General features: G+C 43.2%; 1 protein-coding gene across 4 annotated transcripts in view; it reads left to right on the plus strand.

Annotated features, from left to right (window-relative positions):
* LOC144104228 (5'-3' exonuclease PLD3-like) overlaps window positions 1-15,602 on the plus strand; it is a 119,095-nt gene extending 103,493 nt beyond the window's left edge. For all 4 annotated transcript variants that reach the window (XM_077637106.1, XM_077637104.1, XM_077637107.1 and 1 more), the window contains exons 8-10: window positions 2,221-2,380; window positions 7,916-8,018; window positions 9,030-15,602. In XM_077637106.1, the coding sequence (XP_077493232.1) occupies window positions 2,221-2,380; window positions 7,916-8,018; window positions 9,030-9,187 (421 nt within the window). In that variant the 3' untranslated portion in view covers window positions 9,188-15,602. The remainder of the gene's footprint in view (window positions 1-2,220; window positions 2,381-7,915; window positions 8,019-9,029) is intronic.
* Window positions 15,603-18,778: the final 3,176 nt, after the last annotated feature.

The raw sequence follows: 18,778 nt of genomic DNA on the forward strand, positions 1-18,778 counted from the left end.
CTCCACGTTGTAGTAACTATTTTTGCACACAGTGGGAATGCTAGCATGTCTATGTCTATGAAGTGTGCATTGTGTAGTTCTTAATTGTGCACGCTTTTTACTGAAATTAGTGGCAGTAGCTGAGTCAAGTGTACTACAAGGCCACGGCTAGCTCTCTCTGGGATTACCAGTTACCCCTGCCTTGCTCCAAATATTCAGAGTGTTCCTCTGCTGTCCCTGGTTCTGTTTTCCTTTTCTCAGTATCCATCCTGCCATCCTGGCCATTCTGGCTGGGCTGGTATTATTATTAAAATTCTGAAACTGATTCCGTTTCGTCTTCGTACTTCCGGCCTTTTGTCTTGCCTCCTCTAGCTCCCACACTCTTCTTGGGCTTGAGCTGGTAAGAACGAGCGAATGCAGGTCATGGCATCTCTTTGGTCAGTGATGAAGAATGGGAAGTACAAAAAATGGCAATTGGAATTGGTTTCACACCAATCACGCACGCAACCTGTACACATTTCTTATTGTGGAAATAGTTTGTGTATATTACCTCCCCCGCCTATCCTCTCTTCCTGTCTCCTCACCTCTTTCATTTCATTTCTCTGTCCTGCCTGCAATCCTTTATTTCCACTGCCCCAGCTCATGTGCTTCAGTATCGATGGCATCTCCGGGGCTAGCAAAAATCTTTTCCTTCCTTTTTATTATTATTTTAATAAACCACTACTACTTAGTTTCAGAATCATTATTTTACTCTGGCCCTGGCTGTCGATTCAGTGTATCACACCTGCTCCCCCAAGTGCCACTTCTCTCTTGACTCCCAGCGTAATGCCAACTGGTGCTTTGTTCTCTGATCAATGCTGCACTTTTTCTATCTTTGAGAGTCGGAATCTGTTTTTATGGTGTTAATTACGGTCAAAGCTTGTTACAGCAAACACGAATATTACGAATTATTGGCTATATCAAACTGCTCCTAGATAGTTCTAACAAACACATGCATTTCTTGTTTTATATATCGAATGCAGTTTGCCATAAAACGGATATGTCGAACTACCGAGCGCCAAGCTGTGCTCAGCTAGATGGCAGGCGGCAGGATTTGCCTCTGTACGCGGGTGGCTGGTGGTGGAGCGGCAGGCGTTTGCACCACGATCCACATTTTGTCGCTTTGGCAACGACATCACAGAAGATAATGTGGCAAGAAAAGCTGGTAGCCAGCTGGTCGGCACTCGTTTGCGTTTCTCGCATCAGTCTGTAGTGGCTTGGAACCAGCGATATGATCTGTGTACCAAGCAGCCCACCAACTGTCAATCAGCATCGCATCTGCCTAGCTAGTGTGATCAGGCCCTAACTATACCAAAGAAAACCAATGCTACTGTTCTTGCTTTCGCACAGTAACATATTAATTATATTCACCATATTCACCCGTCACTCATATATAAGAGACGACTGCTACTTCAATTGCCCATGAAAGTACAGGAAATAAGAGACCTTACTGCATGCATTGAAGCAAAGACGACCTTTGTGTATGCTCTTGTGATGTCACGCAAGCATTCAGTTTGGTGGTCACTACCGGCTGGAGGAATCTTCCGGTTTCAATTTCAGTCGTGTTTTATATAATACTGGGCGTTTCAGCGAACACTTTCAAAAATTTTCAAAAATAGGCTTTTTGGTATAAAAATATGGCTTTTGTGGCACACTATTACCAGTGTTGGCGACGCCAGAAATCAGGTGAATAATCTTAGTAGTAAGCTGGTTAACTAATTTTTAATAATTAACTTTTTAACTAGTAGAGTAAGGTGCCGAGTTGCAATTAGAAACTTGTAGCTGGTCATTAGAAATAGCCATATCAGCTTTTAGAACTTCGAAAACGCGATTACCTTTGGTGCTGCGGCTCGACAAAATCTGGCTTTTTCGACTAGTTATGTGCACTGGAGGGGTTGCTTTGCGTGCATGTATTTTCGCACGATGCAGCCAGATTTTGTCGAGCCACAGCAGCGACGGTAATCGCGTTTTCGAAATTCTAAAAACTGGTATGGCTATTACTAACGTCCGGCTACAAATTTCTAATTGCAACTAGGCGTCTAACTGCAATACTTACAGCAACCATGTCATGGCCACTTTAATACAAAGTTTCATACAACTAATACAACTAAGCATGATATTTAAAAAATATGGGCAGCAGAATTTGCTTGGCACCAGCTTGATGAAATGGACTTCATATATAATTTCCTTCGCCAACTGCAGATTCTGGCCACGTATTGACGATGCCCTGCGGGCTGCAGCTATCGAGCGTGGCATCGAAGTCCACCTGCTCATCAGCAAATGGAACCACACTCACCATGACATGTACAGGTACCTTCGGTCGCTGTCTGTGCTGCGGTCACGATACATCAACCTCCATGTGGTGAGTGACATTAAAAACCACGCATATTGCTACTTCTCTAATTACCTGTTGAGAGACATTTTTTTTTTACAACCGAGTTTGGAGTAGTAGTTGCAACTGTGACCCACACTGAATCAGGATTTTGGCCTGAGCTCGTCAGTTCATTGTTAAAAAAAGATTAATCCAGTGTGATGGAACAGGGACCAGAGAAAACACATAACACAGGACGGGCGCTGTCCTGTGTAGTGTGTTTTCTCATGCTGTTATTCCGTCGTGCTGTGTTAGTCTTCTGATCCACACTTTGGTGAAGGTTAAAAAAAAAGTAAAGGAGTCTCATGTATTAAGGTTTCGGTGCACTTTGGAGATATTGGAGGGAGCATGTAACTCCACTTAATAAATGTACTCCACGATTTTCTTTAATAACTTGAGTCAGAAAATGCATTCATATGCAAGTGAACATGGTATGTGTGCAATTCACACTGCATAGTACCTTGCTTAGCTTTGCCTTTATGAAAAATTACAAATAAACATTAAAATAACATTTTCCTAGCCTTAATTAAACATTAGAACCACAAATGTGCTGAGTAGAAGATGCATGTGCCAGGTTTGATACTCTGCTTTATTGCGTGTGCTTATTTGGAGTCATCAGTGTTTCACAAAAGTCATCAGGAATGCTTACAACAGATTGTTCAATCGGGAAGATATAGGAAGTTGGAGGTGTCACTATGGGAAAGGCTACCCAGGTGGTGCGTTGAAGCCATGCTGTAAATGTGGTGCTTGAACTGAACTTTCTTGATGCAATAGTGTCCTGTTACAATGAAGTTATACTCCTGTTGAGTGCGCAAAATAAAGTGCACATGCAAACAGCGTCACTTGCAAAGAGTGCACTATGGCCGAGCTAAATGGCATAACATAGGTGCACTCGCCGAAATGTGCACTCGGATCGGACTGCGTTCACAGAACTCGCTTTGAGGGCCCAGTTGTAGCCTCGATGGCAGTGATTTTTTGGGCACAAAATGTAATATATAAGAGAGTATGCACGCAGGTGGATTTTACCTGTTGCATATATATATTTATTTTGTGCAATCGTTTTTAGATAGCGACTCGCAAAACAACTCATCACTGAGATGTGCTGTAGTCCGCCATGTTGTTTGTTGTCCGGACTCTGGATGTACTCGGAACTTGTCTTGACTTTCTGCACTGTTACCAAAAACAGATTTAATGTGGTCATGGTCGAAAATTCAGCTGTGTTCATTTTTATGTGCTCTACTTCTCTAAATAAGCATATACCTGAAGGTCATGTTTATAAATCGCCATTTCAAAAAATTTAATTGTTAACTTGACGCCATTTTCATATCTACAAGTGCACTCTGCTTTCCCACCTAGAATCATATATAGTCGAGTCCGCTTATAACAGTGTTCAAGTGCCACAAAAATTCCATTGTTATAACCGATAATTGTTATAAACAGGTTGCACGAAAAAAAGCATAACAACTGCAAAGAGGGGTCACGGACGGCAAGTGACATGCGAGCTCCGCTGAGGCGTCGTTTTGGTGGCACCGAAAGGGGCATCGTAAAAAAATACGAGAAGGTTGCTGCGGCTACCTCTCAGCTTGAAAAATCCCTTAGTGTCCGAAAACAAAACAAAGAAAACATGAAAACTTGAAAGCATTTAAATAGGGCAAAATAGCTTGCACTTCTCACTTCTTTGTTGAAACAAACCCGTAATCAGTGAGTTTCGACTGCTTCGCGGCAATCTTGCTGACATCGTTCTGGAGGGCATCCAAATGTTGGACATGTCCGAGTGAAAGGTCTTTTGCAAAAATGAAGTCCCGCAGGGATTCGATCATTCTTAAGGACTCCTGATGAGAGACAACTTGTACAGGCTCCGGTTCATTTTCGTCATCGCTGCTGTCATCGTCTAACGCGCCGGTGACTGGTGCAACGATCGCCTCGTCAGTCAATTCTTCGTTTGTGGTGACTGCATCGTCGGCGTGCAGGAATTCTTCAAGCCCTTCCGCGTCGCCGTCATCACCACGCACCGTAGACCAAAGTTCTGTAATCGCTCCATCGGCAGGAGCTTCGCGACACTCGCGTCACTGATATCCCTGGCGAAGCCCGCTTTTCGGAAGCAATTCATGACGGTGGAGGAGCTGACTTCTGCCCATGCCCCAAAAATGAATTGAACAGCCATCAGGAGCGAAATCTTAAAGTCTGGAGCGGGTCGGCATTCACGCACAGCAATGTCCAGGTTAAGAGCAAGCCTGCTCAACACACGCCGGCGATACAATGCCTTGAAGCACGCAATCATGCCTGCGTCCATGGGCTGCAACCTGCAGTCGTGTTCGGCGGCAGGAAGAAAATTTTCACATGCGACAGCTTCTGGGCAGTCTGGTGTGCAGTACAGTTATCAAGGACCAACGCCACCTTCATGCCTTCATGCTGCATCTGCTGATCGAACTCGCACAGCCACTCGCGGAAAAGTTCACGCGTCATCTACGCTTTCTTATTATGACGGTAACGAACTGGAATCCTCGCAGCACCACGGAAACAGTGGGGATTCCTAGATTTTCCAATTACGAAGGCGGGGCACTTGTCGGTGCCGTCCATATTCGCACAAAGGAAAACGGTTGCCCGCAATTTGCTCTGCTTGCCGCCCTTACAGGATTCGCCTTTGAGTGCATGCGTCTTCGACAGAAGCATTTGGAAGAATAGCCCAGTCTCGTCACCATTGTACAAGTCCTGGTCTGCATATGCTTCGCGGATGTACGACAGTGTCTCTTCCAACTACTTCCATCTAGCGTCGACATCGAGCGACCCTGCCTCGCCCACGACTGCCTTGTAGACGATTCCGTGCCTCTCCTTGAAGCGCTGAATCCAGCCACCACCAGGCTGGAAATCGGTGTTTTGAAGGAGATACGCAAAGTGCTTCGCTTTCTCTGCTAAAATCGGGCCACTAATTGGCAGGTTCATAGCACGTGCGCTCAGGAACCACTGATACAGTGCCTGCTCCACGTCTTTGTAGGCACCATGCCGAATCCTCTTCCGGCCGTCCTCCATAGCATGGCCAGCACTAGCATGGCATTCGTTTTCAGTGATCTTGAGTGCGTTGCGAATAATGGTTGAAACCGTCGGCTGTGACAGGCCGTACTTGCGTACTAAGTTGCGCACTTTTTCAGCACCTCGGTGCTCCCTCAAAATGTTCCGCTTCGTTTCCAAAGATATTGCCGCTCGCTTTCTCTTCTGCGGCAGTTGATCCGGTAGAGCCACGCTGGCCACGCTTCCTGAAGGAGAATCGTCCATTGTTGAACTCTGAGAAGGAATCCGATGGGCTTGCAGAACCTGCAGGACCGAGGCCGTTGATGGCAGATGATAAAAACCATGCTGGCAACGCACGTGCTTTGACACTGTACGCTGCCCTCGGAACATGTGCAGCTCGTGAAGCAGGAGCCAAAGAAAGTGGGAAAGATGGGGCAGCGTTGAAATGCCGTGACGCGTTTTCAACGGGCGGCGCACCCTCAAAATGGACTGCTCCCTGTGCGAATACAAAAGCAACAAAAGGAAGCGCCTCCCTACCCTCTCCACCTCTGCCCAGAGGAAAGTGCCCGTCTTTTCTCCTCCTCCGAGTCATTACAAGCTTCTCCAGCTCACCCCATGCGCTGCCTCATATGCGTTGTCACATGATCTTTTCGCAGCCACTGTGGCCGCTGTGCGGGTGGCTCCGCATACGCACACACGTTTTTGCGCCGTAAGCGTAGTTTGGCTGACGTGGTAGCTGCATTTGCAAGTTTTTTTTTCTGAGGGTTGGCTCCAAATGACTACATTTAATTGTTATAACCGACAATCTAGTATGATAGCATTGTTATAAGCGGTTTATTTTACCATAGAACACATTGCAAAGGTGACGGTGCCGTGGCTGTCCATTGCTATATCCGATATATTGTTAAAAGCGGTATTGTTATAAGTGGGTTTGACTGTAGCATAAAGTTCACTCCCCGCAAGTGCACTTTATTTTGCGCGCTTGACAGGGGTGATTTCCTTACTGGCGAACTGTCACTGGTCCTGGGTGTTGCCCATTCCTTCAGGTGCCTGCCTCAATCCGCAAAGCTGCTCATGCATTTTTTTCAGTCACCTTAATTACTGCTGTCTCATATGGGGGACAAACTTGAAACACAAACGTTGATAAGCTGTTTTTTTTTTCAGAAGAAAGTTATTCGTGTCATACGCAATGAGCCTCATGACTTTCATTCCACTCCTCTTTTCAGTGCGCTTAGAACCCTAAAATTGCCTGCCTTATGACTCGCCACAGAAGAGACGTGAAAAATATTTGCATTCGCAGCTTTCTCGCTAATCTCACAAAACGCACAGCCCCTTACTCAACCCGAGCTCCTGAGACTTCGTGTCTTTCTCACCTATGTACTAATTATGGTCAGCAAATGTTATGCCACCGACTGCCCGGTTTATTGAATAATTCCAAATGTAATACCGATGTGCTCACTTGTTCCTCATGATATCTGTATAAAGTGTTTTTGCACTCGTGTCTATGTATGGTTGTACTTGTACTTTTTTTTTCCTTTCCTTTCTTACCCTTTTTTTCATGCATTTCTGCATATTTTAAAATTGTTAAATGAATTTGCCTTTGGTCTTGTGTTCTTTTTTGTTTTTGTTTAACAAGTTTCCTTTTGCCCTGCTGCTGCCATTGCAACCAGAACTTAGGGCCAGTCAAGCTGCCTTCTTTGCAGCTTTTTCCCCGTGTTTTTCACCACAACCTTGTACCTCCTTGTTTGTGGAAATAAAACAAATCAGTCAAATCAATAGTTTCAACATGAATAGAGCCAGTCAGTCAAAAGGCCAACCTATTATGGCATGGTTCTATGTTTTTGCTCTTCATAGTGCTGCATTTTCCGGCTTTAAACATACACCAAACGAAACCAATCACTATACTCAGTAAAAATTGATTCTTTGACTCTTTCTGGCTATCTTAACTTTTGTCTGGCAGCAAAGAATACATTTAGCGCTGAGAAAATTGAATGTAGAAATCTTTCTCCCATTCGATTCATACCCACGATGTCCTTGCTGAAAAGGTTGATTTGCAGTCATTTTAAAAGAACGACAGTTTAATGTAGCTTTTGGGATCTCCGCATAAAGATTCAGTGTCAACGCACGCATTTTGCTTGCGAAATTGTCCGATTGAGGGGAACACTTGCATTTTATTTCTTGGTCTTCTCTGGCTAATAAAAGCTCCGTTTTCGGCTGGTCGTCCCCGGTATCCCTTTGAAACAATGGTGTACCAACTAGCCGCACAACGTGTTTCATTGAAATCCACGCCTAATTCTTCTTTCTGCTTTGGAGCAGATCTCAGTGAACAGTGTATTTCTGCATTGCACAGAGGCCTTTTTTATGGAAGGATTTATCTTACATCTTACTTTTATTTCACTTGTTTTCCTTTTTTAGTCTTCCACATATCTTTTTTTATCACAGTAATATCACTTTCGGTAAGCAAGGGCTTTAAATAAATGGGCCTCCTCCTGCACTGTTTCTGTTTTCTTTCCTCAGAAACTGTTCGAAGTTCCAGCATTCACGCCTGAACAAGAGCTGATACCGTTCGGAAGAGTGAATCATAACAAGTACATGGTCACTGACAACAAGGCCTACATTGGTGAGTACTAGTCAGTGCAGTGCGGGTTACTATTTTCGTGCTTTTGTGCTTCAATAAGCTTCTTATTTTTTTCTGGCAACCAGCTTCCTTTCTGCGGACAGTTGGCACTTGTGTCATGCTTGCTGAGTGAACGTTTTCGATGCAAGTTGTCACTCCTCTGCCATCATGATAGTGCCAACTTTTCTTCGTTAAATGGGAAGATGTTTCTGCACCATTGCATTTCTACCTTTCTAAATGCAGGTGCCATTGATCTCTAGCCACTTAATAACCTGATTCACTGCACTGATGCATACCTTGTCAAATATTGCTTTGTAATTTTCCCCTGGCCAAGTTTCTGATTATTGCATCACCTAACCTGGACGGGATTGGCTGCACAAGACAAATTGGCTTTCTTAAACAAGGTTTTTTTTTGTCTTTTTGCAATGTATTCCAGCATTTGGATGTTAAAATTCTGTCCTTGCTTATAAAACTAATTGAATTTCAACATTTCTGCCGTAACTACATCACTGGTATTATCAGTGTGTTTTTTGGTATGCAATGATTTATTAAAAAGAAATCTGAGGCAGTGACTTTTTCTTCCAACTATTTATTATTATCATCATCATCATCCCAGCTGCGTCTACTGCAGGACAAAGGCTTCTCTCAATGATCTCTAATTACTCTTTCCTCTACAAGCGAGTGGGCAGTCTACCCGTGCAGATTCTCTAGACTCGTCTGTCTACCCAGGTGTTTCCAATGTTCTACCCTTAAAGACCACAGTTATCTGTTCTCTACACTACATGCCCTGCCATTGTTCATTTCCTCTCATTGTTTTCAGCTAGTGTATTAACTTACTTTCTTTGGTTTGCGGTAATTATTAGGATGAAATCCGTTTAAAAGCTGTTTTCTTTCAACAAATAGTGCATTGTGATGAATCAAATTTATGTGTCCAATGCCGACATATTAGTTGTCAGAGTGTTCCTTGCAAGCTGTGCGAAGCTCAATCTCTGCTCACAATTTCTTCGCCCACAGGGACATCGAATTGGACGCCCGACTATTTTATCAATACCGCTGGCGTCGGCCTCATCATGGACCAGTCGGGCAACTACACGTCATCTCAACCAATAAGGGAGCAGCTGAACTCTGTGTTTGAGCGGGACTGGAACTCGCCTTATGCACAGTGGCTGTGATAATCGGCGCCTCGTCCCATCGTTGGAAAGAATGCTCAGATGAATATCGCAGTGAGGCCGTTAGCTGTTGCTAGCGTGTTGTTGATTGTGTGCCTAGAGACGCATGAATCAAGTGCGTGGTTGTGAACGCAGGCTTTGCAAATGGTGTGAAGAGATTTTGTTTAGATATTTCGATTAGTGGCTCACAATGGAAAGGTTTCGTACCGCATAGCTGGAAATGAAGTCTCATGGCAATCGCTTGTACTTATACTACAGGGTTGCAAAATATTTTGACTCATACCTGCTTAATGATTTCCTTGTGAGACGACCATTTATTTCTTTTTTTTTTGCTTGTAACGTTAAGCTTGCAGCTTTAGTAGTTAGTCTCACAACAAACTGTTGTGGGACTAACTGGCTGTCCTGTTTGAATGTAGGAAACTAAGACCTTGCGCAGATTGAGAAAATGCTCTTTAATGAAAGTGTTAAGGCGCTTTATAATGGCAGCTCCGGTTTTCGAACCATAAACAGTTAATTGCATAATGTACAGCTGCCTGCCATCAAGTTTGTGGGGCGCAGCTCTGGCCAAGAAAATTTCTTCGTATCCGGGGTGCACTGTATGAGATTTCACAGTGCACTGTGTAATTTGCATGCTCGGAATGACGCTGCATATATCTATTCCAGGCTATTTGCTATAATGCCGTTGAAATGAATTTTTTCTGCTAATATTGCGTTCTATAAGTTTTTTTACTGTGGATGTGCACTGAATGAGCTGTGATCGTATAAAATCAAAATAACTGTACTATAAGGTCTGTGCGTTTGGTGAACTGTGAAGCTCATCTGGTACGATAGTTTGTCACCCCACATCATTACTGGGAGCAGATCTTTTTGTACGGGACTTTTAGTTGGTAAGACATACATGCTCAGTCATATCTCAAGCACAGTTATGACGAAAAAGTTAAGAGCACTTTGTTGCACATTCAAAGCGCATCTACATTCAGCCCCCTAGTGTTGTCTTCATGCAACATTCATCATGCACTCTTTCAAACAGCCGGTTCCTTGTAACACATGTTTGCAATGATTTAGAGCCTTAGTCAGAGGTCTTAAACCACATGGTTGGCAGCCCTAAATACCAAAAGCTCTCGAGAGGTGTGAACGAGTGTTCTTACCTCACCGGTGATTTATAGCTTGATGGATGCCACACATTTTCAAGGTGATTTCACCTACAATCATTTCTTTTTTTTGGTTTCCATTCTGCGTGCATTGCCTTTTCGAGTTTTCATGCGAAAGCTGCATGTAACGAAACATCGCTGACTTCTTTAAGTTTCGTTACATCCAGGTTCAACTAACACTAGTTCTTTTCTTTGACTTGATTGCTGGGCTCGTTTCTGGCAGCGCCTACTCTCCAGACAGATGAGGAGGTGACCATTTTCATCCAAAGGCCTGTCATTTCACTCGTTTCGATACGTGGCACCAAAACTTGACGTAAACGCCAAAAGGTACCACAAGAGAGCGAGCCATGCAGCCGCGAGTGTTGTATACCACTTTTGCGCCCATCAGTACATAAAAGATGTACAGTAACTATTATCCGTGATGTTGCGGAAAACATCAGGCCTGCCTGCCCAAGCTTCTCATTCGAAATGACAGCATAGGCAGGACAATCACAACTGAATACGAACGGTGCAACTTGTAAAAACCCGAGTGATTCGGAGGCAGGCATAGTTGTGATGAAGATGTACATATCAGATATTGTACAGACAGTCTACGTGCCAATAACATGCATGCCATTTTTGAGAAAGATGTCATCTAATGCCGGGTGACTTAAAGGGACACTATGGATAACTCCATCCAGTTTTCGTCTTAAGTTTAATGGGAACATTTCATCTACCTGTGGCTTTGCTGATCTCTATTTGGCAGCGGAAGACATGCTTATTGCAAGAAATCTAGGGTTGTGCTATTTTTCTCAAAACTGAGTTCAAATTCGTGACAATAATGATGGTGCTGAGAAAGTTGCAGACCTCGTTATTACTGTAGTTGGAAATGGATGGTGCTGTGGTCTAACCTTGTGGGATATGCAAACAAAAAGTATTCGGTGTCATCGCGCTTTGCTTGTAAGAAAATTGCCTATTGCAGCAATACATATAGTACTGCTTGTGGCCTTTTTATACCTTATTACACTTAATTTTTATTAAAGGTATCGTCTTTTGTCATCAGCCTATCAATATAGGACACCGTTGAGTTACCTTCAGAGTCCCTTTAAATGCCCCGATTTTTTCTCGCTCTTTGTTGCCTATGTGTCAGCCGTATTTTTGTTGTTGGTTTTTTCGTCAAGATATCTGTGACCGTAATTTACTATGTGAGGAGTTATCAATCGAACCATACTTCCAAATGTTCACATTTGAAAGCAAGCTGTGAAATGTGTGAGTGTTTTCCTAGGTTAATCTTATTTTCGGAGGCTTCACACTTACACCCATTGTACGCTTTCATGAAAGTGAGTCTTCGAGGGTTGATGTAACGCATTAGGATAAGCATCTTGTGTTAACAAGAACTGTGGTGTCTATATATTGGGCTCACATTTGCTATTGGAACCCTGGCATATGCAAGTCGTTGCTGCACCAGTCTCTTTGAAACCAATTTAGCATCACTAATTGTGAAAGGTTTTATTACTGTGACGTTAATTAAGAAGCTATGGCACAGTTCAGTTAGGAAACCATGTGAAATTTAGCTGAAGTATAGTTCTGTATATATCATTTTTTTTCATTCTTTCACGTAACCAGTGTAATGTTCTCTTGCCAACAATCACCTGCAAAGTTATTTTCATTTATCTTATCACTTCATGCACCTTTGCAAACCATATTTGATCTCATATACTTCCTTGACTGTAGAGGCTGACTTCTGAAGTGTATTTGTTGTCATGATGTCTCTTCCATGATTGCCATGCTCAGCGCTGTAGTGTGAATCACTGCATGGCTTATCATTTTAATTGAGTCGTGTGTTGTATGACATATCCACATGTATACTCAGTGCTGATCATTTGTCATAGGTGCCGTTTTTCCCACTTAGTCATAGAAGTAGCACGGAGAACACAAGGATCACAGAAAAGAGGCTTGCAAACTCTTTGTTGTGTTGTGGTTGTCTTCTTTGCACTAAAATGACCTTAAGTGTTCATCTACCAACTAGCCCAGAAGCTAATTCATTCAAGCCATTTTTAACTTTTTTATTGATTGCCATTGGTTGGGAGTAATCAACTGGAAACATTGGTGCTTACTTGCATTGTGTTTTTGAAGAAGTTACCAGCTTGATGATTCAACAATATCTTTCTTCGTGCTTTTTCTTTTCTTAAATTTTAGTGGATTATGAGTTCAGGCCTGTTAGAATTCTGTTCAACGTTGTCAGCTATTTCTCTATAGCATATCCCACCCCAATCTCGTGCACTTAATGTTGGTTTTTCCTTACACGTATTTTTGGCTTAGCATTTGTAAAACCAGCTGTAGTGTGCTGAAAGTTGGGTTCAGCAAAACATTACTTGGACAGTCATTTACCTGAGAACGCCACTCCTCACCCAAAGGCTTTTTTGCAGAACTTGCTCTTGACCAAACATCAATGCGTCCATGGCAAGGCTATCATGTATGACTCAAACGCAGAGACGTTTTGCTTCCGTTAGCTGTTTTGCAAACCACGGCGTTGACATACCGCCGTCCATCTCGTCTATTTATTTCCGACCTTTTATCGGGAGCATTCTGACTTTCAACTAAAAGTTCAGAGCTCTACTGAGTTGATCACCGTTTTATGTATTGACTGGGAAACCTGCCTAGTTTGCCCTATGCCACTGTCGCTGTTGCCGAAGAAAATGAAAACCACTTTGAGACTCCCCACCACTTATCATGAAAGGCCTAATCTATTTACCAGTTTACCATAATCGTTACAAACTGATGGCCAAACTATCGCTTTGGCTAGTCAAGTGTCAGAATTGCATCGTCCTGTGCACATTACTCTGCCTCAATTCTGTTTAGAATAATTTGTGGTGTCATCAGTTTTGTTAATGAATCACTATACCAGCCAGTTATATTCTGGTTTGTTTCCACAGGTTGCCAAACAAGAAGGATTTTATGTGTCATGTACGACAACCCATGCATCTATTGCATTATCTTTATTAAGGCTTTATGAGTTTGGCCTGTGCTAATTCATCAAGAAGGTGTCACATGAATGAGCACAAGCTGTTGCATGAATGAGCAACAATAATCTGGCTTCCACTGTAGCAATTGTCATGGGCAGCGTAATAGTCTAGAATCTTTTTTGTAGCCTAAAACTTGTTGACACCTTTTATTATCAACGAGTGAAAACTTCCACTTCACCAAATTTTTCTTATCAGCTAGTATAGCTTGTCCAGGTGAAGTCTTGCCATTCTTAAGCACAGTGTCGTTTTAATTAAATATATTCAAAATAATACACTTCTGATCAATGTTAGCGGCAATTCAGTTTAAGATAGACTGCCTTATCTTGGCTACCGAGTGCAAATGAATTTATTTGATTCAGCAGTGTCGCTGACCTAGTTTGCAGCAGGTTTTATGGACATTGCTGATGTGAATCCAGCTTGTGGATTTGCTTAGCCTTGCACATTGTTTTTGATGCAGACAGTTGTAAGTGTTTGAGTGGTATCAGTTTTGTTGTGGTCAGTGGAAAAACATAATGGTCAGTTTGGTGCTGTGCTAGTGTAAAGCAGAAATTTATTAAGCCATATATTTCATTGAAAGCATGCAGACTTTCAGTTATCGACCAGATGTTCCTTTTTCTTTCACTTGCTGTTCTGTGGCCGATCTTTTCTGCGTGAAGCCTTTATCAGCAGTGACCTACCATGACCTGCTTTGGTGTTTGGCTGCCTAATTCAAGATCTCGAGATAAAATCCCGGCCGTCGCGGTATTATTTCAGTGGAAGCGATGTGGAAAACGTCTTTGTGCTGTACAGTGTCAAGGCATGTTAAATAATCCCAGGCGGTTAAGTGCAAGAGCTAAAGTAACATGCCTTTTCACCTGGTGCAACCTTTATACTGATGAGCGTTATGAATCACAGTGTCGCTGTTAGGCAGAGCTCCCACTCCGGCCATAGTTGTGGTGAGCTGTGGACCTCTCACAAAGACTTTACTTTGTGTGATGTCTGATTAGCATCAAACAGTTGTTATTTATTTGTAGTTGGGTGATCTGAAGGTCTGTTATTGTTAACTTACAAATAGATGAACTCTACACTGAGACTGGTTATGCATCATGTGCTGAATTTGAACTTTTCTTCGTAATTTTCACATGAATGTGGAAAGCTTGGTATGAGCAGCTGACCAAATCAGAAATCACTTTTTGCTCATAGTGTTTTGTGCCCTTGTAAAGGCAGTTGTTAGTGGTAGTAGTGTGTAAGTTTTGAAATGTATTGTAATATGTCAACTCTTCTTTGTGTATATTTTTGTGCCAGTTTTTGATGTCTGCTGTTCTTCCTCCAAATTATGTGTTCTGTATTTGCATGCAGTGTGCTGTTAGTTTTCAGGCCAGTATATGGTGTATGGTCAAATATCTTTTGTCATTGACATGCCTCAATAGCATGACGATTCATAATTATCATTCATTGTCATGCAGCTGCAAGCTAATACAGTATACATGTTACATAATCAAACAATCAGCCTCATGCAAAATCTCACTAACAGGCCTTTCCACAAATTTAGCTCACCTGATCAAGGTGGCTGACCATTGACATTGATCATTCACAGTGTGACACTGTGCACTTCTGTTTGATTCTTTCGGTGTCTTTTATGCTTCCCACTCTGATGCATCTCCTGTAGCTATAGCTTGCTGCAGCTCACGGTCTCTACAACACTTCTAACATGAGGTCCGCCATCTTGGTTTGGGTAATTGTGGTACATGGAAAAGTCTGCCTGCGGAATGTTGCATTAGTCTGTTCTGTACATATGCACAGTGAAGACGTAGGCTGGGAATTAATTTTTTGTCGTTTACGAAAGTGCCAACACCTAATCAGACAAAGCATACCCATTCTTTATCGTGAGAACATAAACAGCAACTCGCAACCAACATATCGCTCCTGATATTGGCAGGAATGAGTCTATGCATAACTTGCAAACTCTGCCAATATAAAACAATAGGGCTTTGTAGCATCACATGTGATTTGTGTTTGCCCTACCTGCCTACCTGTGATTTTTCACACTTGGCTGCAGTGGACATGGAACTGTTATGAATTGTTGGTGCCCCTTAGTGTCAGGTGGCAGATAATGTCGACATGTGTATTAATGCCGGCAGGAGACGTACAACATTTTGTGTAGTTTAATGTGTGGTGATGTTTGTCCCCGTGTTTGTGCCCAGTGAGATGAAGAAGGAAATTCATAATCCCTCTCTGTACAGACAAGTGCCAACTGAATAAAACTTTGTCCCGGCGAAACAATTGTTCCTTTTTTCGTCATAGCCACTGCTGTCTCTATACTCCTTTTCATACATCAGGTGCAATGCTGTGAGAGGTGCGGAAGTAGTGTGAAAAAATAAAGGAAGGCGTGCTACTCCGCACTTGTTTTCTGGCCGAGTGGTGTAAGGCAAGGCACGAGAATGGGACAGCATGTCTTCAGCAATAAGAGCGCACTTTTTGCAGCTCATGACAAATGTATCGCATAAAAAGCCTGCTGGCAATGCATTTACTGATTCTCGCTCGCCACGAGGAACGCACTACTTTTTAATCTCGGATCTAGGCAGTGCAAGCAAGAGTGCTAGCCTTGACAGCATCGCACCTGATGTATGCAGCCAGAACTGGGATCATTAACAGCTTCTCAGCTAACTGGTCTAGTCAAAGACCTGGCTAGCTTGACAGTTAGCTGGCCAACGAAAGGACGGTTTACAAGGCCTCCATGTGATTGGCATATGCCAGTCCCAGACTTCGCCTTTGTTACTCCTCATAGTACACCACGACTGCTTCACTTTTCCCTCACTGGCCCTCCCTGACTACCGAGGACGAATTACAGCACTCTGCCAAATCTGAAACTCCATCACCACTGTAGGAGAAGTGGGAGGCTGCAGCAGTAGCACCACTACTACCAGAGAGGAAAAGCATAGCAGGGGGCATAGAGTGTCAGGTGGGTAGATGACTTAACAATTAACACGCTTTATGGCCGTGAGTGAGATCAAAGCCGTTAGGGCACGAACAGATCAGCTTCGCTGGACACTGCGTTAGACCACTATGCCATCGCCGCAGTCGAACAGCCTTTGTTTATCTTCCAGTGGCTCGAACTGTGCTTTGAATGTCAGTTTTAAATTTCCATCTGTGCACTGGATCCAGAGCACATCAGTATTGCATTGTGTTCTTGAGGCGATGCGATAGCGATGTGCTTCTTTGCAGCAGCAGCGGCATGTGTAGCTGACATATTCGATTTATTTATTTGCACATACTGCAGTCCTATTGGGCTATTGCAAGAGGGACTGTGAAAAGCACGGCCCAACAACAAGGAGCAGAACAATGGCAAATAATAGAGATGATACGAACAGTACAAAACAAATGCAATAAGCTAAAATATTCAATAGGCGGTAAAAGCAAGTTTAAAAGAAGAGAGCTTTGTTTGCCATCGTTGATAGAGTTTACTAGAACGCAACGAAAGGTTATTCTGCTTTCTTTATTCAAAACTTAGTATTTTTACACTGAATTAAATTTTCGTGCAAAAATTTGATCCTATTCGCTCAGGTGGTTGGCAAAGTAAAGCGATGTCACACATCAGCGTGCCTGTGATCCAGCAGGTAAACATCTACTTCAGGTTATATCTCTTTTAGAGTTCTCGGATCCGCATGCTCCACAACGCTAACAGGAATGTCCATGGAATGACTTTCTTGCACAGGATGCACTCAGTTGTATTTCTAGCATTGTTTGGCTATTATACTGCCTGTGGAACAAAAGACTGAATTCTGAATTACCCTCATTCTAGACTAAATAACCACTGATGTGGAACACAGGATGGGGCACAGAAAATTACGTGTAGCTGTAGCTATGTGCATTTATATAATATCTTCCTGATCAATCGTTTTGATGACATCTCAAGGAAAACTGGTTGATGGTTGATAAGTCGCCGATCCTGAGTCGATGAGCGACGAGCCTACTAATGCAGGCCAGCGTTGGGCCACAACTTGCCAACTGCAATGTCGGCAAATGGTTGGCAAAAAGCCAGCAGCCGACCTTTGACCAATGACAGGATTGTCGGCCGGTGAGGTGCAGGCAAGTACACAAGGCTCACCACCGGGCGAGCGCTGGCTACCAACCACTTAGGCCAAATATTAAGACATAATTGCCAGGAAGAGTTGGGCGCAGTCGCATCATGAACACAGTCACTCGTCGTATGTTATCTCGATCGAGTTAAAGTTTACAGAACTCGTTCAAATGTATGCAAATATGACCTTGACACGAGCATGTCACAAGGGCGAGTGCCTGCAAAAATAATCGTCCTAATACGTTTGCGCAATATTCGCTAGATGGCTGAGTGAGTAATATGATTTTCCAAGAAAAGATATTGGAAAACCGGTCTACTCATTTGTATTTCTCGTTGTATGCTCAGCACCTTGGAGTTGCATGTCCTTTTGAAGCGAAAGCTTCACTATGCTACCTCGTAACGATTTCGCGGTGCTTGCGGTTTTGATCTTCAAGTGAGCCAGAGGTCATACCCCTTGTGGCGTGGTTCGGGTGTCCACCGATATACGAGACAGGTTACGCCACTTCCTTTCTTCAAACCCAGTTTTAAAAACAAATCTTCAATTTTCTTCGAAAGGAAAGGAAAGGCACATATAACTGGCCCCCTGGGACAGTGAACACCTCAGTCGCGCTTTAAGCTACGTGGCGGCAGTGACAGATGTGCGCTGCATGCGTTGGAATATAACAACGTTGTAGCAGCAACGCGCCAATGAAGCTAGAGACCGTCGGCGTTATTTGTGTTCATTGGCGTTAGCGTTGAAAACGGTCTATACTCCGATGATTTTGAGGAAAGGAAGGCGCATAACTGGCTCCCTGGGGCAGCTAGCGGACGCCTCAATCGCGCTTTGAGGGGCATGGCGGTGGGAAGAGAGATATGGGCAGCATGCATTAGCGCTGACAACTTTGTGGTAGACACGCGCCACTGCTGCAATTAAAGCCCCTCCATGACGCTACCGCTTTTCGGAAAAAAACGTCATGGAGGGGCTTTAGCTGCAATAAGCCGCAGCGTTCACTGGGTGACCAACCTAATTAAAGGCTATATATAGGGGTTGGTTATATACTGCGCATTTCTCTATCACCTGATTGATAGTGTAATTATATGATACATTGTGGAATATCCTTTACGAAACCATACCTGATCATTTGATTGTTCAGGCCTGTTGAACGTTTGGCTTGGCATATTTTCTTCTCTACAATTATGTGGAAGACACCATACTACTATGCATGAATCACCATGTGGTATTCGCCTACGACCTTTAAATAATTTATAATCAAATTTTTCTGTCGTACTCGGTTTCAACAGCCGAACGATGGCTGTGACGTCAAAGTGTGGTTATATATGCCACGTGAGATATTGAAAGTGTGGTTACATATGTGACATGAGATATGGAAAAACTGCG

Source organism: Amblyomma americanum, chromosome 9, assembly GCF_052857255.1.
Source record: "Amblyomma americanum isolate KBUSLIRL-KWMA chromosome 9, ASM5285725v1, whole genome shotgun sequence".
NCBI lineage: Eukaryota > Metazoa > Arthropoda > Arachnida > Ixodida > Ixodidae > Amblyomma > Amblyomma americanum.